This window comes from Hoplias malabaricus, chromosome 9 (assembly GCF_029633855.1).
Source record: "Hoplias malabaricus isolate fHopMal1 chromosome 9, fHopMal1.hap1, whole genome shotgun sequence".
In the NCBI taxonomy this organism is placed as follows: Eukaryota; Metazoa; Chordata; class Actinopteri; order Characiformes; family Erythrinidae; genus Hoplias; species Hoplias malabaricus.
The window spans coordinates 1,239,473-1,266,435 of NC_089808.1; the positions used below are offsets into that span (position 1 = coordinate 1,239,473).

At 41.2% G+C, this 26,963-nt stretch overlaps 1 protein-coding gene across 1 annotated transcript; it reads left to right on the plus strand.

Annotated features, from left to right (window-relative positions):
- The first annotated feature begins 2,272 nt into the window (after nt 1-2,272).
- Nucleotides 2,273-26,058, plus strand: slc7a8a (solute carrier family 7 member 8a). The gene is made up of 11 exons (XM_066681273.1): nt 2,273-3,073; nt 10,728-10,932; nt 13,466-13,617; nt 16,543-16,668; nt 17,955-18,108; nt 18,629-18,752; nt 19,076-19,179; nt 19,558-19,654; nt 19,926-20,075; nt 20,393-20,570; nt 21,995-26,058. The coding sequence occupies exons 1-11, from the start codon at nt 2,938-2,940 to the stop codon at nt 22,144-22,146; spliced, it is 1,578 nt and encodes a 525-aa protein (XP_066537370.1). The 5' UTR covers nt 2,273-2,937; the 3' UTR covers nt 22,147-26,058.
- The last annotated feature ends 905 nt before the right edge of the window (nt 26,059-26,963 follow it).

Here is a 26,963-nt window from a genome sequence, read left to right on the forward strand (position 1 = left end):
ATGTCCAGAAATGTAGAGACTACTGGAGCATAACTGGAACACACTTCTTAATTCATAGCCTTAATTTGAAGGGAAGGAAAACAGTAGATGTTTGCAGTAATTTTAGCAACAGATTTATAGCTGAAACACTGCAAATATCTATTGTTCCGTTTAAATCCAGAATTCTGTAAAAATGACATTAAAATTTTGCTTTTCACAGTTTTTTTATATGTAACATAATTTGGGAAAACAACTTTAATAAATGGGGGCGGCACAGTGGTGCAGCAGGTAGTGTTGCACTCACACAGCTCCAGGGACCTGGAGGTTGTGGGTTTGATTCCCGCTCCAGTTGACTGTCTGTGAGGAGTGTGGTGTGTTCTCTCTGTGTCTGCGTGGGTTTCCTCCGGGTGACTGTCTGTGAGGAGTGTGGTGTGTTCTCCCTGTGTCTGTGTGGGTTTCCTCCAGGTGACTGTCTGTGAGGAGTGTGGTGTGTTCTCTCTGTGTCTGCGTGGGTTTCCTCCGGGTGCTCCAGTTTCCTCCCACAGTCCAAAAACACACGTTGGTAGGTTGATTGGCGACTCAAAAGTGTCCGTAGGTGTGAGTGAATGTGTGTGTGTGTTGCTCTTTGAAGGACTGGCGCCCCCTCCAGAGTGTATTCCTGCCTTGCGCCCAATGACTCCAGGAAGGCTCTGGACCCACTGCGACCCTGAATTGGATAAGCGGTTACAGATAATGAATGAATAAATTAACTTTAATAAATGCTTGAGTGGCCTGTCTCTGAATATTGTAGTCAAGCAGAATTGTCAGATTTGCTTGCCATACAGATATGTTATTCTAACCAGGATGGAGTTCCGTGTTTCATTAGTTCATCCAGGAAAGTCACATTGTAACAGAAATTGTATTGTTGTCTGTTATGTGATATGAATATTTTGAATAAGTTAGTAGACAGTAGCTCATCTTTTGCACAGTTTGGGTCGGTCGTCCTCTAGTCCTTCAGCAGTGGATGTGTTTGGTTCAGTCCAGCACTGACACTGAGGGCTTTAAGAACTCTAGCAGCGGTGCTGTGTCTGATCCCCCCATTACCAGCACAACACACACTAACACAACACCACAACCATATCAGTGTCAAAGCAGCACTGAGAATGATCCATTACTCAAATCATATCTGTTTTTGTGGAGGTCCTGGCCATTGAAGAACAGGGAAGAATGGGGATAAGGAAATATTCAGAGAAACTGGTGGACCACAGTCTGTAATTGTAGAACTACGAAGTCCTTCTGTATTCTCAGTGGAACTGATACAAGTAGATACAAGGTAGGTGTTACTAATCCAGTAATCATTCAGTGTATATAAACACATGTTGCTGTTCAAACAGTACATTTAAAAAGTGTTGCACAGCAAGTAGCGTTTTAATCACAAAAAAAGCAATACATACCTTAATTCACAACCTCAAAGTCAAGGTTGCACACATTGCAGGGTGTATGGGCACACGGGTGTTATTTAGTTCAACTAAAATCTTGGTATTGACTCACATTAAGAGGTAAAGTTTTTACATTTCATGTAAATTTACTTTTTTTAAAGTCATTATGCTTTGATTCATTGACAATGACATCCTTCATCAGCTCTTACGGTGGCAACGATGGCCCTTTGACCCTTTTGTTTGGCTCGATTAGGTTGGTTGATGAGGCAGAATAGTGCAGGCAGGTCTGCGGTTACAGTTCTGTAATCCAATCACAGACACAAGTCAAGCGTTTAGGATGCCTGTGTAATGAAACTGTGAGCTTACAACTAAAATAAAAGCCTTTACATAGAGAGGATTGTAAAACTGGACGTGACGACTGCCCAATCCTGATAAGATGTTTTACAGCACTAATGTTGTTCTTTGATAAAAGCATTGGGAACAGAGGGCGAATGAACCACCGATGGTGGGTGCACAGGCCTCGGGGAGAGTCTCCTTGCCTTGACATTGACTTTGTGTATTTCTGAGTGTGTGAGGCGTTTGTGGTGCTTGTGACCTATTTCTCAGAGATACGCGGGGGACAGAGGGCAGATACTCGTGGAAAAGCAGAGCTTGTGATGAGAGAGGGTGGGGGGTGGGGGTGTTGTTAGGATTATAGAGGATGGCCAGCTGTATTGGGTGTGGGTGGGTGGTGGGGGGGTGTATATTGACCAAGCAGAACAGAGTGTGACTGCTACTACTCAACTAAGGCAGGTTGAACTCCTCCCTGAACGTCACAACCTCCAGGTTTTTAAAGGGTTGTCCGAGGCTCGTTCTCATCACATTTGGGTGCGAGGAGTTCCCCTTCGTCTGCACCGAGGCGATGCTGTGAACAGGTTCTCTGAAGCCGGTGGGTCATAAACAGAGGGGGAACTCAGTCCACTGAGGATTATTTTCTCTCAATTTATCGATTTCGTGAGGAGTCACAGGTCGAGTTATTGACTCTTAACTGATATCAGAAAAAAAGAGAAACGACAAAGACTCACAAAGAAAAAAACATTCCTATTGGAATATCGCTCTTAATCTGAGTAGTCACATTGACTGCTGCTGCTTTGTGCTCTTCTCCCTCACAAAAAGACGAACAGAAAGCTGGTATTTCGGTCGATATCAAGTGTTTTTGTTTTCCTGTAAGGCTTCTTTCTGCTTTCACTGAGGATTTGTAACCGTCGCCGCGCGCGGATGCTGTCGCGTTTCCCTCAGGATATTTTTTGACTTGAACAGCTATAGATATCAATATATATTAAAGAAACACGGTTGAAACAGAGAAAAGACGCCGTAAACATTTACTTTGTCTTTATTTTCTCGTACCCGGGAGTCAGACAGAGGTGTACCTTCGTGTTTTTTTTTGTTTTTTTTTACCGGTGTGTGCAGCATAGGAGACGCTCGGTGTGAGTCAGAGTGAACCGAGGCTCGGTCCGTGTGTGAGTCCGTCTCCGTGTCTCAGAGCCGTTGAAGTGTGAAGATGACGGACGGTCCAAGGCATCGAGGCGGCGCGGAGACCTCGGAGGCTGGAGCGGCGGAAGCCGAGAAACCTGCCGCAGGGTCCGTAGCTCTGAAGAAGGAGATCGGCCTCGTCAGCGCCTGCGGAATCATAGTGGGTGAGTGTGGTTTAGGCAAACCAACAAACACAGGACTGCTACACCCTCTGTGTATGTGTATTGTATGCTAATGTCTGCAGTGCATCTACAAATCAAATGAATATCGGTGCAGGTGTTATTTAAATTGATGTCCAAATATGACGTATGACGGAAATATGCATATTCATGAAAATAGTGTTTCCAAACAACTTGTAATAACTATTCTTTCTTAATGTCCCTCTACATACAACAACACATCAATATATCAGTGCTCTGATTGTGAATAATATTAATGTTCCCATGACATACACATTCTAGGAACATGTAAGATTTCATTAACACTTTTGGTTGGTCATTTATTATAAAGCTACATGGCAGATGACACACATTCAAACCCACAGCTATTGCCATTACACTGACTAAAAGCAGCTTTTGGTGTTTACCCATCAGAAGGCAGCTTTCTCCTTCTTGCTCCCACAGCAGTCACTACCCAGCTCAGTGTTGAGGGTACTATTCTAAGCCAGGGGGTGTTAAAAGTGTGGTATTAGCTTACTGAGCTTTATTTGGTTATAATCCAGCATCTTTCTCCAACAGCGAGTTTCTTCAAACATATTGTGGTTTATGTAAATCCCAAGGTCATACTTGTACTACATCCAGCAGTGTTTTCTAAGCCAGTGGAGGTTAAAGGTGAGGTCTAATATGGCTCCGTTTTGCTCTTATTCAACATTTTTTTAGCGTTTGTTCTTTCACACATTGACAGATACAATCACTTTCAGCAGCCTTTGCTGCTGCCGCTGCAGTGTAAGTGTTGTACAAAGGCACATTGATCCATTGGGATGATAAAGGCTAGTTGACCAGGTAGAACAGTGCAGACAGATCTACAGTCACAATACAGGTCCAATTCCATTCACAGACACAACACAGTTTGTCTAGCGGTTAAAGTGTGAATAAGCTGTCTTATACTGATCTGAGACCAGTTTTGCCGGAGCTCGTAAAAATGGTATATGCTTGTGGTTGGCAGAGGAGACGTAAGCTCAAATCTGCATAAGAGTGACACTTTTTTTTCTCGCGGTGATTGTGAGAGGCAGGTGAGAGTGACCTTGAGAAGAAGTATGGCTGGAAGGTTTCTATGGAAACGGAATGGTTGCACACATTCAAGGGATCTCAAGGGGGGATCGTTCACAGTAGATAGGATGACAGAGGTGGAAGTTACCCTTTTAGCATTCAGATCTGAAGTCAGATTGATAGTGCCTTACTCTCTCAACATTGTAGTCTCTGTCACGTTCGGACAGACTGTAGTGCAACCTGCTGTTGCATCAGTATGCAAGGCAAGTAGCACAGATTAACCCTTTATATGACAAAAGAGGTGCCAAAAAATGTCCCTTGCATGATGCTATAAAAGAACCATTTTAATTCTTGTGTGTGTGTATGTGTGTGTGTGTGTGTGTGTGAAATATCATTTCATATTGATTCCAAAATATATCCTTACACTTATTCTGGATCTGGGAAACCAGCTTTAAGTATCTGCATGTGGTTCCTTTCTCTAAAATCTTCTAATAATTCATAGTACTTAAGTACTTAAGACTCACAGCTGAATACACTGTTTGAGTGATTGAAGATGTTAAAGGTTCTAAGAAAAGAAATAAGCCTGATCCTTTTCACTAAAAGTATGGCTTTAATGTTGCCAATAGCTGGGGAGATGTTTGACATGTTGAAAAAGTTATTAACTGCACAGTAACATTCTCAAATAACTTCTCAAATACACTCGAAATTACATTTTATTTCCTACAAATGTATTGAGATAATTAAACCTCCTGGCCTTGGCCTAGTTGCTCATCCACACGCCTTTCACGTGAATATTGTTATCAGCTGACTGTCAAATTGTGTCTCACAGATGCCCAGCAGCCAGCCTTTGGTCTGCGCTCGCTTCAGTAATTTTCTCAGAAAGTGTTAGAACTACTTCCAGGTATCACTCCAATCCATATCAGCCTCTGCTCTAATAACACTGAATCTTTGACCACTTGACCGAGGCCTCAAACTCATAATGCCTTTATATAATATGACATTAATCTATGTGGCTTTAGAGCTGCTAAATACATCCCATGTTAGCTGTTAACAGGATTTTGGCCTCTGTTACCCTCTGTTACCCAAAATTAATTAATTCTAAACAATACGGTTTTGCAATATTTTTTTTAAATGAGTGCAGAACTTGTGTCTTTCGTTAGCATGTTAATGTTCTTAATTTGTGTTTATTTTAATATATGAGCTTAATAAAAGTAAAATATTTGAAGTTAACATGTTAGTATTAAAACATGTTATGACCTTTTATGGTGTGACATTCTGTGATACTCTTTAGTTCAGTATGTGGCATTGTTATAGTCCTATACAGTGGAACCTCTACTAATGAACTTTCCAAGATATGAACCGGGCATTTGAATATTTTTTGCCTCCACCAACGAACCACGACTCTAGAAATGAACCCGAGCCTCCTCCGAGCCGGCGGCTGGAAATGGCCACTGCCCCCAATAGGCGAGTCTCCCAGCGCCCCCAGACTGGAGTGAGCTTTTAAGATTAGCACATTGTAGCTTTAGCAATTTAGCACTAGCGTAAATAGCAGACATGGAAATTCGTGCTAAGTTAAGCCGTATCTACGCTTCATCTCCCCACATTCACCACCTACTCTCCGTTACTCCACCCACCCCCCACCTCCCGTCATACAGCCAGTGCCTGTGTTACTCCTCCAGCCAGTCGTCACGTCTTCAAGGTAGCGCTGTGTAACCACTTACAACTTTATTATTTCTTTTTTATTACTGTTTCCACTGTATTTCTCTTTTATTTTTAGTAACGCTACATGTATTTTTTACTAATTTGAGAGTGTTGTAAACATAGATCAGTGCAAAAAGGGTGACTTTCGGGGTGGGGGCTGGAACACATTAATTGCTTTTCCATTATTTTAAATGGGGGAAAACTGACTCGAGAAACAAACTTTTCCACTTACGAACCGGGTCACGGAACGGATCAAGTTCGTAGGTAGAGGTTCCATTGTATTTTACTGGATGCTAGACCAAATCAAATTTCCAGATGAGTGTTAAGTTGGTCATTTTATTTTTAAGAAAATGTAGTATTATAATCAGCATTCGTCTATATTATCCACTGACAACTGTCCCTTTATAATTATATCACTGGTTTATTAAGGTGCAATTTACAGGCCTAAGGTGCTGTTCAATTTAGCTTCTAAAATGTTATAAGGAGAAAATAGCTAATTAAGAAGATCAAATAAGAGAATTAAGTGCAGTTTAATCTCATGCATCATTTTTGGTATACTTGAAACAGATTAGACTCAAACTCAGGTAAGGGGTGCAGATGAATTGATTTACTGTTGGTTTACTGCACTCTAAAAAATTGCTGTACAAATTTACAGCAAGTCTGCTACAGTATTTTATTGTATTTACAGTAAATTATTGTATTACTCAATTACAGTAGTATGCTGTAAATTTGAAATACAGTAGTGTTCCTGTAAAAATACGGTAAAGGGCTGGGAACTCGGTATTTTACTGTAAAATTTACAATACATTTTTTACAGTGTGTGAAGTCATCCAATCATCATTTTGTTGTACAACAGTCTACTAGCTACAAGGGTCTGGCTTGTGGAGGTTATTCTAGGCTAATCTCGTGTTAAGTTTCAGACACGTAATCAGTAGCATCCCATGAGTTAACACCTCAATTCTATAAGAATTTAATCAGCACTCACTTTAACCTGCAGGAACACTGATTACTGATCAGAAGGTTGCAGGTTTAAGTCACAAATATAATGAAAGTGATGCCATCATCATTGTGTGTTTTTTCAGAGCTAAGCATTAACAAAAAGCACATTTCCAGTGACTAATCTTTTGGGTTTAGGCATAAGATCAATACCATTACCTTCAGAACTCATTGAAATTGGTGATTAATCAGCACACACTTCAGAGTGCAGTGGCACTGAATAGTAGACAGGTCCCAAATAAAGTTGAAAGTGCTGTCTAAGTGATGTCGTCATCATTGTTTCCCGGAGCAGAGCAGCAATTCAAAGCATGCACCTTGTGATAGTTGTGACGCCGGTTCTTGCCACACAAGTAGGGGAAGCAGAAATGAAAGCTGCATGTTCAAACGACACTGAAAAAGCCCAGACTCAAAAACCTTTTTCTCTGCGGAAGAACAACCTTGGGAATATATTGTGTACGATTGGACACAGACTCAATGGCTATTGTTAGTGTATAATATTAATAGAGTTCAATACAGCTACTGTATACAGGATATGTTCTGTTTGTGTGTAAAATCCTTTCTATAGAAAGCACAAAGCACTGTGTGTTAACTCAAGAGGCAAGCTTTATTCTACAAATATAGAAGCAATAATAAAAGCTGTGCATGCTGTTCCCTGTAGTGCAGTGTTATCACAACCTATTTTGGCTTCCTGGTGTCACACAAAAAAAAGAAATCACATCGCTCACAACCTGTTATCCAAGTCTGAAAAATCCACTATATATCCTTCCTTTTTCGTACTAAAATAAACTGACTTATAAATACTGGCGATTGGTTAGTGTTTGGACAGGAAAGCCTATGTATGCTTCAAGGCCGGTGATCAAACAGGCTGACGGATAAAATGCCTCAGTACCGGAGATTATGGAGCAACAAAGGAGAATCAATAGTGGGCTGGAGGGGGAAAAGCAGTAGGCAGTCTGCTGCAGAGATTTATTCGTTTGGGATAATATAATAGAGATAGTGAAATCACACTGAACACATAGCATGACATATACCTACAAATCATACAAAATGATTCACTGATTTAAAGGTTGCTTCTCTAATCTCTTCTAAAGACGTGTTCCACAAAGATTTTGTTATATTTAAACCTCACATTTCATTGACAGCCCTTTGACAGACTGTACATAGCTCTAAACGTAACTTCATAAAGTACATAACTCAGCTGGTGTCAGAATACCAAACTGGAGAATGGTATGCTATATAGTTTGGTATGCTGTATAGGTGGACTAACAGAGGTGTATTTGTCACTATGACTGGAGTTGAATTCAGCTGTCTCTAGTCTGCCTCAGTAGCATAGCATTAGAACTGGAAGCTCAATGTGGCATTTTGACAGATTTTTCATATATGAACTCTGGAGAAATTCCAGAGTAACCCCGGATCATCAGGTCTGGAGATGGCCCTTTTCAAAAAGCAAGAAATGTCCCACATGCTTTAGGCATAGGACGATGCCTGTGCAGTGCATGCAGGAGATATTCCAGGACATTAGTGGCTCTGTTCATACATGTGCTCACTCTGACTTTACGCCGAGTCTCTACTATGGCGCTAGTGGGAAAAAGTCTGTTTTTCATTTCTAAGTTGCTGTGCATGTGTGAAAGAGGCTTCTGGTTGACTTGCATAACAAGAAGAAATCAATAAGAATGATCCATAGCCTTCTCACCACTGATGATTCATTCATGATTCATTATGTCACATTGGAATTTCCATCTTAAGTACATCCAAACAAAGTCTTCAATTAATTGCCATGTCTCTCTTGAGTTGCAAGACCACATGCAATTACTGTGGTTTAACAATGTAAATACCATAAGCTAACAGACCTGTATGATCAGTATCTGTAGAGACAAAGTCACTGATGCTGCTCTCAGCTGGTGTGTACAAACCACTCACACTCAGAAAGAGGAAGTTAGGGGAAATAGTGTGCACAGGAAACCCCTTGTGCGTGAGTATTCCATTGGAGTCAGCATTGAACTTGCTTTCAAGCTGCACATGAGTGGTGTATTGCTGATACAAAGCAATCCTGGGAAAACTGGTCTTAACCAGTATTTCGGACAGCTTTTTCTGAAGCCAATTAGCACTGGATCGCTGTGTTTCGGAGAATTAGAACTAGAGTGAGCAAGCTGGAACCAGACTACTCAGTTTACTGCATGGGATTTGCTTAAGCAAGCCACCCTGTAATACCATGGATCATATAAATTATGTAACCTGGCAAGAGGCATGCTAGAATTTTGATAAAAACAAACCTAGTAATGGTTTTAGGAATGGTTTAAAAACCTCCGTAAGAGGATTGAATTAATATATTTGTAGACACTGTTGAATTAGTCTGCATTTTGAACACACATTTGCATGTGAAATTAGCGTTAATAGAAGAACATCTCAGTGTATTTTCCGTTCTCATTTCTCAGGCCGTAAACGTAAGTTTTATTGTCCATGTGACCTTTGACCTAGTTATCTACATTCAGTTTAAGTCTGCATGAGATGTTGCCTGTCTGGACCTCGGTTTTTGTTTTTAAATTTCGATGTTGGAGATTAGGATCTCATTCTGGGATGCTGCCCTCAAGATAAAGATCAGAGGAAACACTTCTGATCACACTAAGCATCCAACAGGGGGAGAGTAAAGACATCCTAGGATGAAGGTCATCCAGTCCTTTTCATGTGCACCAGTTATTTTTCTTTCCCCCCTTTGTCCCCAGAGCCTCTTCTCCATAGGCATGAACATCTGACAAGTATAGAGGGTGTCAGAGTATTGTTCAGGTTAAAACACACATGTGTGCATGCATGCACAACACACTCGTGGGGTGTTCATTCTCAGGCCATTTGTTATGTAAAGCTCTCGCTCACACTTAGCCTGTCTGCACTCATTCACCCCACTCTGTCTTCCCATCCTCATTTCTTACTCAGCAAATTACTCTTTCTGTCTGCTGGCCTTGTGCTCTATCGTTCTCCCTCTCTCTCTCCCTCTCTCTCTCTCTCTCTCTCTCTCTCTTTGACATGCTCATTTCCTTTTGATTCACACAGCCAGGTCCATGCCTCTTTCTACCTCACTGGGCTTTTTATATCATCCCATTTTTCTCTGTCAGACCAAGGCGAACGTTTCTCACTGATATTAATCTCTCCTTTCTGTGCGCTCAATTGGTCCCCTCTCCTTTCTGCTTCATTTCTGCCACTTCCAGAATGTCTGTATTTTCTGTTAAGCCCATTTAGGTCTTATATACCCGTTATACCCTTTCAGTTATTGTATAAGATCATGCATTTTCAGGCTCATGGATTTCTGATTGGTTAACTGGTTCCATCAAGGCTAATCTACTGTTTTTTTTTTTTACCTTCCTTATTTAATTTTTTAAATTACGTATTTTATAATCTTTGATTTGAATGGCTGCAGATTGCTCTATTACTCCATTTGTATTTCTTTGTTAATCTTGATGACTGAACTGATAATCCAGATACTCCTAGCTTAGTTAATTAATAATTTATATGATAGTGACATCCGTAATAGCATGTGCTTCTCTGTTCAGGCCTTCAGGAAGAACTTTGATGGATTTGCTGAGAATGGGTTATTACTTTGCCCTTTGACTGCTACGTGTGTTTGTGTACTACACCCTTATCTGAATGTGAAATGGGTTAGTGTCAGAACTACAGGCCTCATGCTTTGAAAGCTCTGAAAGACCTCTGAAACTTTTGCGGTTGCAATTTCTCCGTCGCCTTCATTGATTGGTTATTGTGAAACTCCTCAGCTCATCACGTCCTCTTTTATTTTTTATTTTTTTAACTTATGAAATGGCTCTCACATCTTGGTACACTGCATAATGAAACTTCTACATTAAGTCTGTGCTAGTTATGTGTGCTTATTCATTCATTTTCCCTCGTCTTTTTTTCCCCCTAGGAAACATCATTGGCTCGGGCATCTTTGTCAGTCCTAAAGGTGTGCTGGAGAACGCCAGCTCTGTGGGCCTCGCGCTTATCGTCTGGATAATCACAGGTGTCATCACAGCAATTGGAGCACTCTGCTATGCTGAACTGGGGGTCACCATCCCCAAGTCTGGCGGCGACTATTCTTATGTCAAAGACATCTTTGGGGGACTGGCCGGGTGAGCTTTTTAATAGAAAAAAAAATATTTTTATACTATAATAAAAATCAAGTGATGCAAATTATACATTCATTCATTCATTATCTGTAACCGCTTATCCAGTTCAGGGTCACGGTGGAATCATTGGGCGCAAAGCGGGAATACACCCTGGAGGGGGCGCCAGTCCTTCACAGGGCAACACACACACTCACACATTCACTCACACACCTACGGACACTTTTGTGTCGCCAATCCACCTACCAACGTGTGTTTTTGGACTGTGGAAACCGGAGCACCCGGAGGAAACCCACGCGGACACAGAGAAAACACACCACACTCCTCACAGACAGTCACCCGGAGGAAACCCACGCGGACACAGAGAGAACACACCACACACCTCACAGACAGTCACCCGGAGGAAACCCACGCAGACACAGTGAGAACACACCACACTCCTCACAGACAGTCACCCGGAGGAAACCCACGCAGACACAGAGAGAACACACCACACTCCTCACAGACAGTCACCCGGAGGAAACCCACGCAGACACAGAGAGAACACGCCACACTCCTCACAGACAGTCACCCGGAGGAAACCCACACAGACACAGAGAGAACACACCACACTCCTCACAGACAGTCACCCGGAGGAAACCCACGCAGACACAGTGAGAACACACCACACTCCTCACAGACAGTCACCCGGAGGAAACCCACGCAGACACAGAGAGAACACACCACACTCTTCACAGACAGTCTCCCGGAGCGGGAATCGAACCCACAACCACCAGGACCCTGGAGCTGTGTGACTGCGACACATACCTTCTGCACCACCGTGCCGCCTGATGCAAATTACACATAGATATTTATTTGGGTTTTATATCACTGTGCATTAACCACTCATCTATGGGACTTTCAGTTATAAGTAATTGTAAATTTTGGTACAAAAACACATTATAAACCACTTTTTAGGATTTTGTCTTTTTTATATAATACATTGTTGTTGGTCTTTAAACATAAAATAAATATCAGAGCTACATTACAATTAATACCACATTTATTAGAGAAATAGATAATATAATAATAAAAATGATCTCAGTCCATTAGGCGTAATGTTTTGGAGCTCAAAGTTATCAGAGTGGAATCAGTTTAGGGAACAAACTTTTATCAGAGTAAATGAAAAATGAATGCTGTTTTCATGCTTCTTCACAGCTAAAGCCCTTTGCATGAGACCTCCTGTAGCCCCATCCTTGAACGAGAAACTCCTTCACCCTTTACTCACACGACAACCCAGCCTGTCATCTCATAATACTATTAGCACAGTGTCTCCCAATCAGCTGTTAGCTAATTAGCCTATGTGTGATAGCTGCTAGAGTGCACCGAGAGGGCATTTACTCGTACTAATACAGGGCTTATGACTGGCTTATCCTTTAATGACATGCCAGTTCTCCCTCTCTCTGATTGCATGTTTACATTTTAACTCACACTTGATCAACATTTTCATGTTTTCAGTGTCAATGACATTGTATTAACTGTATGAATCCTATATGATTATGAGAAATCCCTACTTTAGAACATGGCTTAGTAATATACCATAAACTGGAACAATTCAATTTGTAGTTAGGCAGTGACACATTGACCTTTTGACAGTTTACTTCGCACACAGGTTTTGAAATGAAACAGTAAACTTATTTTCAGCTTTAATCTGGTGGTTAGACCATGCAGGAGAACAGCCTTTTTATGTCTCCATTTCAGGCCACTAAATGTTTTTGATGACTTGGTGAAGTCTGTGAATCATATTCATTTTCCAGCCATTGGTATCCTTATTTGTTAGGTTACTAACCCTGCTATGTTTCTTTCTACTTTAGTTAGTGAATATGCTGACTAAGGCCGAGATATGGACTTGGCCTTTCAAAAACATTCCACTTTGTGACCCATAAATTTCAACAGATGCTTCCGTTGTACAATTACTAATTTCAAATATCAACTAGGTACTGAAAATATTTTTAGCAGCCAGCAAACAGAATCAGCCAGAATCCCACCTAAAATCAGCTCAATATATTTAGTTAGTTTTCTTGTGTATAAAATAAGATGATCACACCAAATTGACCATGAATTAACTAAGCGTAATGTGCCGAGGTGCTTTTGGTGTCCCAAAACTGGGGGGAATGTGTGTCACACAGCTCCAGGGACCTGGAGGTTGTGGGTTTGATTCCGGCTCCGGGTGACTGTCTGTGAGGAGTGTGGTGTGTTCTCCCTGTGTCCGCGTGGATTTCCTCCAGGTGCTCCGGTTTCCTCCCACAGTCCAAAAACACACGTTGGTAGGTGGATTGGCGATTCAAAAGTGTCCGTAGGTGTGAATGTGTGTGTGTTGTCCTGTGAAGGACTGGCTCTGGACCCACCGCGACCCTGAACTGGATAAGGCTTACAGATAATGAATGACATACCATGGGATTAAACAGATATTCTGCATTTGAAGCTCATATGTGTATGTGTGTTTATAATATACCATTGTTCTTATTTTTATGTGTATGTATGTGCTTGTTTATTACAGGTTCCTGAGGTTGTGGATTGCTGTGCTGGTTATCTATCCCACTAACCAAGCAGTCATTGCTCTCACCTTCTCCAACTACGTCCTGCAGCCCCTCTTCCCCACCTGCTTCCCCCCTGAGAATGGCCTGCGCCTGCTGGCAGCCATATGCCTGTGTAAGTCCTGCTGTATTCTGTAAGACGTACAGAGGGTGAGGGTGAGGATTGAGGGGGTGGGGGTTGAAAACCTTTGTAAGAGGATGAAAGAGAGCAGGGACTATGAAAACATGTTGTATGTTTAAGCTTAAGGTATTAACTCTTAGAATTTTACAGTTATTGCATGTGATAACAAAATCATTCTGCAATCCATTGATGGATATCTGTAGGTCAATGATATATCAGTGTAAATTTAAGGTGCGTAGTGAACTATGTCTTTAAATAAAGCTTATGTAACTGCAAATCAACAATAATAACGTGTAACAGAACTCTGGAAACCCCCATATAAAACGTACCATTTCTAACATTTTATAATTCTATTCATTGCCTGCCCTCCACCATCCCACCACAAAATCAACAACAGCTCACATGCTTCATTTGCTCATCTGTTTGTTATTTTGTTGTTGTTTTTGTTGTGTGCTGGCTGTTCATACCAGGACATATTTAGTCAATGGCATATGCACAGCTTTATCTTGTAAAGGGGCTGGGTTTCTATAACAACCCACCTTGTCAAGATGGTGGTCTCTGGGGCCCCAGAAACAGGTTTGATTTTTTATAGCACTTGTAAAATAAAGACCTGCAAGGGTGAACTCAAGTTCTATAAGTGTTACTACATCCAGCCTGTTACTGTGTCCTCGATGAATGCGGCTGATTCTCGATCCACACTCAGCTGTACTCCGCAGCAAGCAGAGTATTAATATAAGTCACTCGTTCTAAATCAGCAGTGTAGGTCTGAGTCTGATAATTATTTGCTAAAAATATTAAAGGAAGGATCCCAGACAGATAGAGACATATAGATGTGTGAAGGATAAACTGACAGAAGACGGATAGATGCCCTGTGGGTCATCAGCAGGCCTAGAGCACAGCCGTGAACAAACCTCACACTAATGTCACAAATACTGCAAGTTGTGTGTAGACAGATCTGACAGAGACAGAAGAGAGAGAGAGAGAGAGAGAGAGAGGTAAATTCTCACTTCATATATCTACATGTTATAAATATCAATGAGTTTATCAATGAGTTCATATTCAGGTCATATTCAGAAAAAAACGTTCCTTAAATATTAGCCTATTAGCTTTTTTTTTTGGAGAATGCATGTGACCTAGGTTTACCTGCTGATATCAATGTCATTTGAGGAGGCAGAAGAGAGCTGTCCCACTTCCACAACTTCCTTCTGCTGTTTTTGAACTTGATGAACTTTTAAAATAGAGAGAATACTGTAATCTGATTGGCTGTGGCATCATGAGTCTTTGTGTTTGGACTTATTCTATTGGCCAGCTGTTGTCAAGGAAAAGCTAAATGGGGGAACATTCTTATTGTTTTTTTTTATGTGCTCCTGCATTTGTTTTTGATCTGTTCAGGAGAAAGGCAGGAAGGTGAGTGAGTGTTACAAAGGACACGCAGTTTGATGACAAGACGTTACTTGGCTTCTGCTTTTTTTTTCAGTTTTTCAGGAATAGGTCAAGTGTTTGTTTAACCTGAGGAATGCTGGGAAATCCTTAATTTACTGTGCTTTTCCGGCTTCTGTCACATTTAAACACTATTAGGCTAAACAAATGTTAGTAGATCTCTGTACTGGTTTATGTGATTTGTGTGTTCATATCTGTTTTACTGTGTGTGATACGTGCAGCTGGTGCATGTGTCCGTGTGTTTGTGTGTCAGTTGTGGTGGAATGGGGGGGGTTGAATGTCAATATCAGTCCCTTAGCCTATGTGTGTGTATTTCTGCCTTCCCCAAAGTAACACGTATGTGATGAGGGACTTTACCTCACTGTCTCTCTCTCTCTCTGTACAGAGTCCAATTTCAAAAACATGTCAAAGCTCCTCCCTCTGAGACATGAAGTTCTTGACCTAGAATCTAGTGCATTTTATCTACACCGATGACTCTGCTCCCTCATCAGTGGACACAGGACACTGTTGGCTGGATAATTTGGGTTGGTCAATCCAGCAGTGACACTGGGGGGGTTTAAAAACTCGAGGAGCCCTGATGTGTCTGATCCACTTGTACACACACAAACACAACACATCACATCAGTGTCACTGCAGCACTGAGGACTATCCACCACCTAAATCAGACCTGCTCTGTGGTGGTGCAGTGTGACTCCTGACCATTGAAGAACAGGGTGAAAGGGGGCAAATAAAGAATGCAAAAACTACACTCTGTAATCATTGAACATCTGTATGGTACTTTACTTTATCTAGATTTTTTCAGAAGACCAGGGGTTGAAGTTCACTATAAAGGCTCTGCAAATGAGATTAAAAAAGGTTGTTGTGCCCCCCACGTTTTATGGTTCACAACTGCACTTTGGTCATGTGTCTGCAGGAGTGTGTTTTCACAAGCTATCTGTCTTGTACCAACTTGTCTTATCCTCTTTCACCTTTCTCTGAGATGTTTAGTAACAGAAAAGCTTTCATCTTAAGCAAGTGGATAAAGAGACCAGTTATTTTTGCATTAATTAAAACCTGAGAAGGCTTTTACATACAAAAGAGCTGAAGTTGTTACAGAATTTCATTTTTACAGCCTTCGTGATGTGATGTGATGTGATGTAAATTCAGACTACACTACATTTTACAACTTACCACAGAACCACATTCCTACAGATGATTATCAGCTTCTCCCGGACTGACTTGTAATGCCAGTGGTGATTAGCCGCAGTCTTTACAGTCTAGAATTAAGCTTAATCTGTGTCTGAAAGTAAAAGTCATGTGCTTCGGTTTTCAGTATTAGAGTCACTATTTTAATGTATAATGCAGCCAATGCCATACATAATCCACAGAACTGAAATCCATAGAAAATGTTACAGTGCTAGCATGGCTGCTATAGCTGAAGTGACTGAAACGTTGTATGGAAGTGGTTTTGCTAACGTCTTGTCTCTCTCTGTGTTTTAGTGTTGCTGACATGGGTGAACTGTGCCAGTGTGCGATGGGCCACACGTGTGCAGGACGTGTTCACAGCAGGGAAACTGCTGGCCCTCATCCTGATCATCATCATGGGCATTGTGCAGATCTGCAAGGGTATGAGCCATCTGTCTGCATGCGTGGGGGGGGATGTGTGTGCTTGTGTGTGTGTGATGGCCCTGAATGAGTGAACGAATGACAGGCTGTCCATCTGTAATGTTGTGTCTATAAATCTATTATCGCTCAAATGTGTGTCTTCAGTCTACTCTCAGTTTAATCAGACAAATTTTAAAGCACAGCCCACATATTCATTCCAAACCTCAGCATTAATCGCAGTAGCAAGCCCATATACGCTGACACGGCTATGTTTCATTGTCAGAAACGTGCTGCAAAATTAAAGTTCATACAGTCATATAACTTTTCAGTATTCACCCAATGTTTGAATAGAGATGCCATCAGGTTCAACTGCATGAGCAAAGAGAAGCTTTGTTCACTGGGTTTTTACAGCATATGCATCACTGGGGATTAGATAAGATCACGGTACAGGGGAGGTGTTATTGGAAGTGATATTCCAGAGTCTGTTCTGATATGGCCGCAGCGACAGCTATTATTAAAGACTGAATGCAGAAAGAAAACAAGACCCAAGTGTGTTTATAAAGGTTCAGCTTTATTACTGCCACTGTCCGTGTGTGACCGGCTTGTTGACCAGTCATGTGTGAGGAAGCCCTAAAAACCGAGAGGGACAGGGGGGAACGGATAGGTCAGAGAGGGCAGAGTGAAATGACAGACAAGGACTTTTGACCCATTAACATAGTGTAATAAGTCAGTAAGAGCTACCATGAAAATGAAGATGTAAAGTAATGGACTTTGAAGGTGGGAAGCACCTCATGGAACTGACTTAGATCTCACTCACTCACTCACTCATTACATACACATGTTTAGAGACTGCTGTCCTTGTTTATAAAACTGCATTATGTTAATTTTCCAATCATTTATTATGTTACAGGCAAAACATTCGAATGGTTTATGGTTTCCCCTTAAGCTAGAATTGGTTACTGAATAAAACACACTTGTTCAAATTACAGAAAAGAATAACTGTCTCCAAGTGAGCAATTCTAGACAGATCTTGCTTTGTGCACAAACTCTCTGAGACCTATGAAGACTGCCCTAGACAATTGGTGAACTGAACTATATCGAATGTGTCTAATAATACCAATATTTACATTTAATAAATATATTAATTAAACATCATCAATATATGTTTAAAAATAGTGGGGCGGGGGATAGGAGTGATAGTGTGTGTTTTTACATTGCTCCAAGTCTTAACCAAATACATGGATTTGTTACATGTTTGTTCTGTAATTGTATTCTCTGCTCACCCCCCCCCCTCTCTCTCTCTGCAGGCGAGTATTACTGGTTGGAGCCAGTCAATGCCTTTGAGCCCTTTCAGGACTATGATGTTGGTCTGATTGCTCTAGCGTTTCTGCAAGGCTCTTTTGCTTATGGAGGCTGGAACTTCCTCAACTATGTCACTGAAGAGCTGGTGGACCCTTATGTGTAAGCCTCAGAATTCTCACAAAGCATACTGTATGTAATCTCAGTCATAGCCAACAGCTAATCTCAGCTTAATCTCCACTAATCCACGATGTGCTGTGGAGCATATCGAATATTTTAAATACTCATTGGGGGCAAAAGGGAAACATATTAACCTAGTAACCCAGTGTCCTAGATAAACTATAGCATGTTTTAGATGTTCAGGTAGCCATAATGTTTTATTGTTAAACCTGCTAACATAGCAACAAGAAACATTAATGCTATTTTGAGCGTTATTTAATTAATTAATTAATTATATTGGTTGCTTTTGAAATAAATGAGAACCTCTGCCAAGCCACATTGGTTCCAATTGGTCTTTTATTCTCCACCAAGGTTAGAAATCCAACATATTGCAAACCAGTAAATGGTGGCTGTATAAAGCGCCTTGAGACCACATTAGAAAAAGCTTTCAAAACCCTTCAGACGAGCACTGTCAGCTAATCTTTTATGTTTTTCATTCTCTCTTCCTCTTTTTTTTTTACAGAAATCTGCCACGTGCCATCTTCATCTCTATTCCCCTGGTGACATTTGTTTATGTTTTCGCAAACATTGCCTACGTCACTGCCATGAGCCCTCAGGAACTCCTAGCCTCCAACGCTGTTGCTGTGGTGAGTATCCGCACTCCTGATTGGCCAGGACTAATTAGTTTACTTCAGAGTGGACCCGAGCTTAGTGATAGTGATAGCACAACTAGTAATTCTTCCTTTGGATGTAGTAGAGAATAGTGTTGAGTGACATATCTAACAAAGTATCAATTTCCCATTTTCACAATTGATACTTTTATTGACTCAGTCAATATCCCATATAAACTACAGAATATCCAGAGATTACCATTAAAAACTAAATATTTTAAACTAGCGACTAGGACTTCAAGTCCTTCTCCTCCACCCTCTCTCTTTCTCTCGTTCATCACTCTTTTGCTCTATCCCAGACGTTTGGTGAGAAGCTGTTGGGAGTGATGTCATGGATCATGCCCATCTCGGTGGCCCTGTCCACCTTTGGGGGGGTCAACGGCTCCCTCTTCACCTCCTCCCGGTCAGTCTCTCCATTCACATACCCATCCATCTACCCATGTACTTTGTTTTCAGTTACAATCGCAAGGCCTTCACATGAGGTCTTCACTGTGTCACCCAAGTTATATTACGTCGTGATGTTTCCCATGTGTCGCTGTTCTACTCGGTGTCATTGTCTGCCACTCCCCAGCAGTGACAAGTCACCCCAGATATGTCGTCTTGTGCCTTTTAAATGTCGTAATGAGGAGTAATGTTTCTCCGTGTTTCTCCTAGTCTGTGTTTTCCTTTCTTCATGATTCTCTCCTTCACTCGGTCTCCTTGATGTCCTGATGTCTCCTAATACATTTAAAATCTGAACATTGCCTTATTATTTCTGGTTCTATCTCTATATCAATTTCAGGTTGTTCTTTGCTGGTGCCAGAGAGCGTCATCTCCCCAGTCTGCTGGCTATGATCCATGTTAAGCGCTGCACACCTATTCCAGCCCTTCTCTTCACTGTGAGTGTATATATACATACTTACGATGCTTTGAAAGTTTGCCGTCACACGCAAGATTTTAGGTATCCTTCTTAACCAAATTCTGTTTATTGTTCACATTAAATGTACCACAACCTTCATAAAAGGCACATACCACGTTATTTCCAGTACGTCACATTCAGCAGATAAATATTCAGATGTGTAGTTAAATCCTTATCATCTGCAAAGTTTCAGAATCCTTTTAAAAATGCTGTAAATTCTCATTGTTTCCGTCTGTGTTCTTCTATCACAGTGTATTTCAACACTCCTGATGCTGTGCACCAGTGACATGTACACACTTATCAACTACGTGGGCTTCATCAACTACCTCTTCTATGGAGTCACTGTTGCCGGGCAGATTGTACTGCGCATCAAACAGCCAGACATGCACCGACCTATTAAGGTAAGTTAGAAAATATCACCTCATCTGTGTTTTAGAAAAAGGGCACTGTTATTCATTCTCAGTCCTGATTAAACTAACTGGGTAATCGTTAAGCCCATTGAACCCAGTATGTGGGATTTGAATACACTGCAGTTCAGTGGCCCTCCCGGAGCTGAGCTTCTGATCAGGTTTCATTAGGAGCAGACATTCACAGTGTGTTGTAATGTTCTCTTGAACTCATTTAAATCTGAGTGGATGACATCAGTAATGAGCATCAGAATATAAAGCAAAAAAAGCTGAGATATCTAATGAGTATCCTTATTTTTATCTGATTCCAGATCAGTCTGGTGTGGCCGGTGATCTACCTGCTGTTCTGGGCATTCTTGCTGGTTTTCTCTCTGTACTCGGAGCCTGTGGTGTGTGGCATTGGCCTGGCTATCATGCTCACTGGTGTGCCGGTCTACTTCTTGGGGGTCTATTGGGACAACAAACCCCAATGCTTCAACACGTTTGTGGGTAAGTGTAAAACAATGTACTGTTCCATGCTGCTTACTGATAATACTGTGTTAATCATTAAAATCTACTAAAATCAAAATCTGCTGTCAAGGGGAATACTTATCTCTGTCTCGCTGCTTTGGTTAATGCTTGTTCAGTGTAGCATGTGCAGGGAGCCCTCCGGTGGTTTAAGAACAAGGACATAGTATCATTGAGACAACGTTGAGAAATGTTGAAGAGTGCCCCTTGTGGAGCATTTAGTGAATAGATAAGTTCCATGAGGTGCTTTGCATCCAAATGCATAAAAGCTTTATACTGATTTAATTAGTATGAGTCAAAAAGAGATCGGCGCCCTGTGCAGGGTGGGTTCCTGCCGTACATTAAATAATTCCAGGTGGGCTTCAGAACAGCAGGATGAAGCATTACAGAAGATTAATGTATGAATAAGTGAATGAGGGGTGGCAAGGTGGTGCAGCAGGTAGGTGTCGCAGTCACACAGCTCCAGGGGCCTGGAGGTTGTGGGTTTGATTCCCGCTCCGGGTGACTGTCTGTGAAGAGTGTGGTGTGTTCTCTCTGTGTCTGCGTGGGTTTCCTCCGGGTGACTGTCTGTGAGGAGTGTGGTGTGTTCTCTCTGTGTCTGCGTGGGTTTCCTCCGGGTGACTGTCTGTGAGGAGTGTGGTGTGTTCTCCTTGTGTATGCGTGGGTTTCCTCCGGGTGACTGTCTGTGAGGAGTGTGGTGTGTTCTCCTTGTGTATGCGTGGGTTTCCTCCGGGTGACTGTCTGTGAGGAGTGTGGTGTGTTCTCCCTGTGTCTGCGTGGGTTTCCTCCGGGTGACTGTCTGTGAGGAGTGTGGTGTGTTCTCCTTGTGTCTGCGTGGGTTTCCTCCGGGTGACTGTCTGTGAGGAGTGTGGTGTGTTCTCTCTGTGTCCGCGTGGGTTTCCTCCGGGTGACTGTCTGTGAGGAGTGTGGTGTGTTCTCTCTGTGTCTGCGTGGGTTTCCTCCGGGTGCTCCGATTTCCTCCCACAGTCCAAAAACACACGTTGGTAGATGGATTGGCGACTCAAAAGTGTCCGTAGGTGTGTGTGTGTGTCTGTGTTGCCCTGTGAAGGGCTGGCGCCCCCTCCAGGGTGTATTCTTGACTTGCGCCCACCGCGACCCTGAACTGGATAAGCGCTTACAGATAATGAATGACTGAATGAATAAATTAATGAGTGAAAAGGAAGCAGCCATAACACTGACTTAATATTCACTTTATTGTTTGAGTCCAAGTACTCCCAGGATTATACAACAACAAAAAAGAAGTATATTGATATAATTTCCTTCTTTCTAAAGTCTGATAACAAACCATTCTCACCAGTGATGCTGTCACTATGGCCATGATTCCATGGTTACCGCCGCCACTAGCAAGTATTCTAAAATGTACTCTTTGCCCTTTTCCCCTGCAGATAAGATGACATACCTGGGGCAGAAATTTTGCATGGTCGTGTACCCAGCAGAGGATGAGAAAAAGGAGGAGTCCTGTGGCGAGGAGATGGAAATGAAAATGGAGATGGCAGGAGAAGATAAGGGCGAGATGTCAAAATCAGATGATTACTGAACACAAACACATATTCCCATGAAAAGACATGAAGCAGGGGTGCCAGTCTGACACAGATACACTACATGGAAATTATGGGTGAACACCGTTAAGCACACACTAGTACACATTTCTGATTAGTTTATATACTTTTGCACATCCGCTGGTGTTTAAGGAGGAGTGGTGTTAGAGGGTAGGTCCCACAGGTCCGGAGAGAGTGGATCCTTTAAAAAACCTTCATAATAAAATACTGAAAGCTTTGAATGTACATGATTCTAGTGAGTTCCGGAATGTTCACATAATACTGCTACTTTGATTAGACCGGATTTGTGATTTAATACAGGATCTGTGTTTATCGTTTGTGGTCTCAATGACAATTTCACAATCATCAAAAACATTCATTTCTCCGTTCTTCTCTGATCCCTCGCTCCAAGTGAAATGACTCCTCCAGCCTTCACTCTAGCTCTTCATCCACACGCTCCGTAGATAAACACTGCCATAGTCAAAACCACACAGACTGCAAAGTGCAGTATTAGTCTTATTCTTTATTCTTCTTTTATATTTGTCATTTCCTTTGAAGAATGCCAAAGCATTTTGATTCAGAACCTTCAGCGAAACCAATTCACTAAGAACCATTTCTGATGATTTTGATTCCATGTTTCTTTTATATCGTTTTTGCCTTAATTGTCGTAGTCTGTTTATTTTTTATCATGTCATCATTGTGTTTATGTTGTGTCTTTTTCAGTCTCTTGTTTATAACCGGATTAAAACTCTGGGATTTTCTTTGTAAGGCAGATATAGTATATATAAAGTATATATTTAAGAGCCACATTTTGTGGCTTAGACTAGTTTTCTACCAGAATCCTCCTCTGGTGTTAGTACAGTTCTAGCTCTTTTAAATTGCCTTAATTAGAGAATAACACATAGATAGGAGCCTGTGTTGAGGCATTTCTAATTACCATTGTTATTATCACTATTGAACAATGACTTTGACGTTTTTTTCCTTGATATTTTTGAAGATAAAACATGTTTCTGAAAAACCAAAAAGGCCATGAAATTCAATGTTGACTGGTGACTTTCTTCTGCGGCACCACAGGCTGAGGAACTGAAAGCAATAGTTTTTCACTCAGTTAGATTCACATACCTTTAACCACTCATACACAGCTAAAAAAAACTCACAATGCATGGTCAGATTAGATACAAATATTACAAAGTAAACTATCATGCTCATTTTCAGCCTTGATTTTCTTCAGGCAAAAAAAATGTATTTATTTTTTTATGTGTTGCGCATTAGGTAAAATTTATTAAAAAACAAAATAACCCAAAATAATGTAGAGCTATTTTTGATCTTCAATTCAATTGTGGAACTAATTCCTATAAAGAAATTCTGGCGTTATAAACATTAAACACATATTTACAGCTAGATACGTACTTTCACATATGAAAATATATAGATATCACATTATAGATGTTATTGTGGATATACGATATTGACCAAGTGTCAGCTTCACTATTTTAATCATATTTTATGAAATTGATAATCATATTCATATTGTGATATTATATAAATGTGCAATAGATGTCAGTTTTAGTGCAATAACTAACTTTAATAATCAACAGAGCAAGCCAAGCCACCTGCATCATCAAACACTGTCTAATGCTGTATCTAAATTGTTGGATGTGGACAAAACTGTATCAGAGCTAACTCCAAAAAACGGTTTGACGTTTAACGGCTACTTCAGTAGCTACTGAAGTTAAAAGGCAATGATGAATAGACTGAAATAGTAGTGCATCAGATATCCCAGTGAACAAGGAACGTCCCTGGACATTCAAAATAGGTCTAAAAGTAGTCTGTCCGTCAAGGACATATTTTAAACGTCAATGGACGTCCAAAATCCCTCTTAATAAGTTAGTTAAGTGGTGACCAATCGATAACGTCAGTGGACGTCCAAAACGCGTTTTATACAAGTAATTTATTTCGGGACCAATTAATAACGCCAATGGACGTCCAAAATACGTCTAATAGTCGTCTTTTCAATGTCTGTGTTTGGACGTCTTTTCAACTTTCGTTTTCAACCTTAAGAGAACGTTGATTAGACGGCAGTCATTACGTTATTTCAACGTTGAATCAACGGCTAAATGTTTACTGGGTTATTTGTTCTAACTAATGAGTAAATAATATCACATCAAACTGAAAATGATTAAAAATTAAAATAATATGAAACAGCAAAGTGTTGGTATAATGTGTTTTATTAACGTCTAACTTACGTTCTTCAGTATTGTCACCTTTACGTCTACTGAAGTGTATTAGGGAGTAAATGAATCAAATTTGAACTCTCTTCCATTTTTGTCCTTGATTTTTTAGTTACGAATTCCCTGTTTGTGTTTAATTTGATTCTGTTTTGTTGGTGTGCTGCTTTGTGATTGGTCAGACCACTGACTCAAGAGGTTTATCGTTTCTCAACATAAGAGCAGAGCGGTACGTATTCAGTGCCTTTGCTGATACATGTACTAAGACTTCTGAATGCGGTTCTAGAGATTGATAAACCTATGTTCTTTAGATCCGAACTCCACAATGAACTTAGGTCACTACACACCACTGCTTTTTTCATAATAGAACAACCTCAAAGCTGCTCCAGATCGGCAGCATCATCCAAAAATGTGTTCCTGAGTGAGACATTCATTAACTGTTCAGAATACTACAAGAACCCTGATGTTAATTGATCACAGGTGTGAAACATGTTCCCTCAGTCACGTTTCTCACACCCACACATATTGTATAATTGTATGCAGACGTTTATTTTAACCCCTGGGCTTTGTGGGATTTTAGGATCACATCCAACATTTTAAAGCAGATACTGTTGCTCTGATCATTTTACCACATTTAAGTGTGTTCCATGTAGAGGATGCTTTAATTCCATCGATGACAATTCATTGTTCCGACTTCTGCCTGCCACATTCGAGACTAAATCAGAGTGGAGGGGGGGGGGGGGTCACAGGCTGCTCTTTATACAAATGTGTGGCTTTTTATGGTCCCAGGCTCTATGTGCCTATGTATTGATGTCACACTGTATCACTTTGTGCCAACGTTTCCTCTGTTTATTTACTTCTCACCGTGTATTAATATAGTAAATGTGTAAAAGTGCTGTTACAAAAAAAAAAAAAGGAGACTAAGAGAAAGGTGAAAGTTGTGCAGTTTTGTCCAGGACCCAGCTTAAGATTATGATTGACACTGTAGAGGAATTAGAATGAAGTCGGTATCATTTGCATGAATTCATCTCCTACAAAATGAATATCACTACTTCATGATGAGGACGAACACATCTCCCACCAGAACCATGTTGCTCTGTGGAGAAGTAGTGGAAATGCTATTTTGTTTGAACCCAAATGAACCTTTTATATATATATATATCCCTTCCAAGTGCAACGATGTAGTCATTTCATTTTAAACTGTTAAATGATTGAGGCAAATTTCTTTCACGCGACAGCGAGTTTGATCTGTGTGTGGATTGATAAAAAACCAGCTCAAACTCAATGTACAGAATGTAGGAGCCCTACTCTAATGCTGCAGATCCATTCAACACCAACCGCTCATGTACGTATACTCTACCGTCACGCACACTTCTGAGGGGGAACTGAAAACTGCAGAGTGTTGGTCTATCCGAGAAGAAAGTAATCTTTCTGCTGAACAAGACTATACCCACCATCAGCAACAAGTGATTGATGTTTGTGATATTTGGAATGTCTCTGTGGCATTGTGTGTATTTGTTTCTTTAAACTTTGTTACGTAGGCTTTTGTATATCGCTGCAGTTAATAGAATCATTCCACCATCACTACAGCCGAGTGAACTGTTTCTACTGAAGCTATTATCTGGTTTCTTATGGGTTTTGTATACATTTCAACTGTAAATAAGAGACGAATAAACCTGTATACTGAGAGAAAAACAATGCAGTAGCTGGGATTCTGTCTGTGGAGGGTATAAGCTTTTTGGGAAATGACGCCCCCTATGGACAAAAGGATTAACTTGTCATATGTTTGCTGTAATATGCTTTGATTTCCCAAAGAAGATCAGAGCATCAATTGTTTTTTTTCAGGTGTGAGATTAGATCTAATGCCACATAATGACAGTTTTCAATAGCCCACATTTTTAAGTTATAGGTCCATAAATATACATTTTGAAGCTCTAGCTATTTAAAAGTGTTCATATCACAGCCCTCGCAGCAACACTGGAGTCAACTCTTGGTGAATACCTGTTAGCTTAGGTTTGATGGACTTCAGGCAGTTTCAGGCTCAATGGAAATATCAGTGGTTACTGGTCATCTATTTATAATCTCTGAGTTCAGTTAAAAGGGCGGCACGGTGGTGCAGCAGGTAGGTGTCACAGTCACACAGATCCAGGGACCTGGTGATTGGGTTCAAGTCCCGCTCCGGGTGACTGTCTGTGAGGAATTGGTGTGTTCTCCCTGTGTCTGTGTGGGTTTCCTCCGGGTGACTGTCTGTGAGGAATTGGTGTGTTCTCCCGGTGTCTGTGTGGGTTTCCTCCGGGTGACTGTCTGTGAGGAATTGGTGTGTTCTCCCGGTGTCTGTGTGGGTTTCCTCCGGGTGACTGTCTGTGAGGAATTGGTGTGTTCTCCCGGTGTCTGTGTGGGTTTCCTCCGGGTGACTGTCTGTGAGGAGTGTGGTGTGTTCTCCCTGTGTCTGCGTGGGTTTCCTCCGGGTGACTGTCTGTGAGGAATTGGTGTGTTCTCCCTGTGTCAGTTTGGGATTCCTCCGGGTGACTGTCTGTGAGGAGTGTGGTGTGTTCTCCCTGTGTCTGTGTGGGTTTCCTCCAAGTGAC

Coding starts and splice junctions, on each gene's coding strand:
- slc7a8a (XM_066681273.1), top strand. CDS start 2,938: ATGACGGACGGTCCAAGGCATCGAGGCGGCGCGGAGACCTCGGAGGCT. Junction 19,180..19,557: donor TCCCTCTTCACCTCCTCCCG/GTCAGTCTCTCC, acceptor TATCAATTTCAG/GTTGTTCTTTGCTGGTGCCA. Junction 20,571..21,994: donor ATGCTTCAACACGTTTGTGG/GTAAGTGTAAAA, acceptor TTTCCCCTGCAG/ATAAGATGACATACCTGGGG.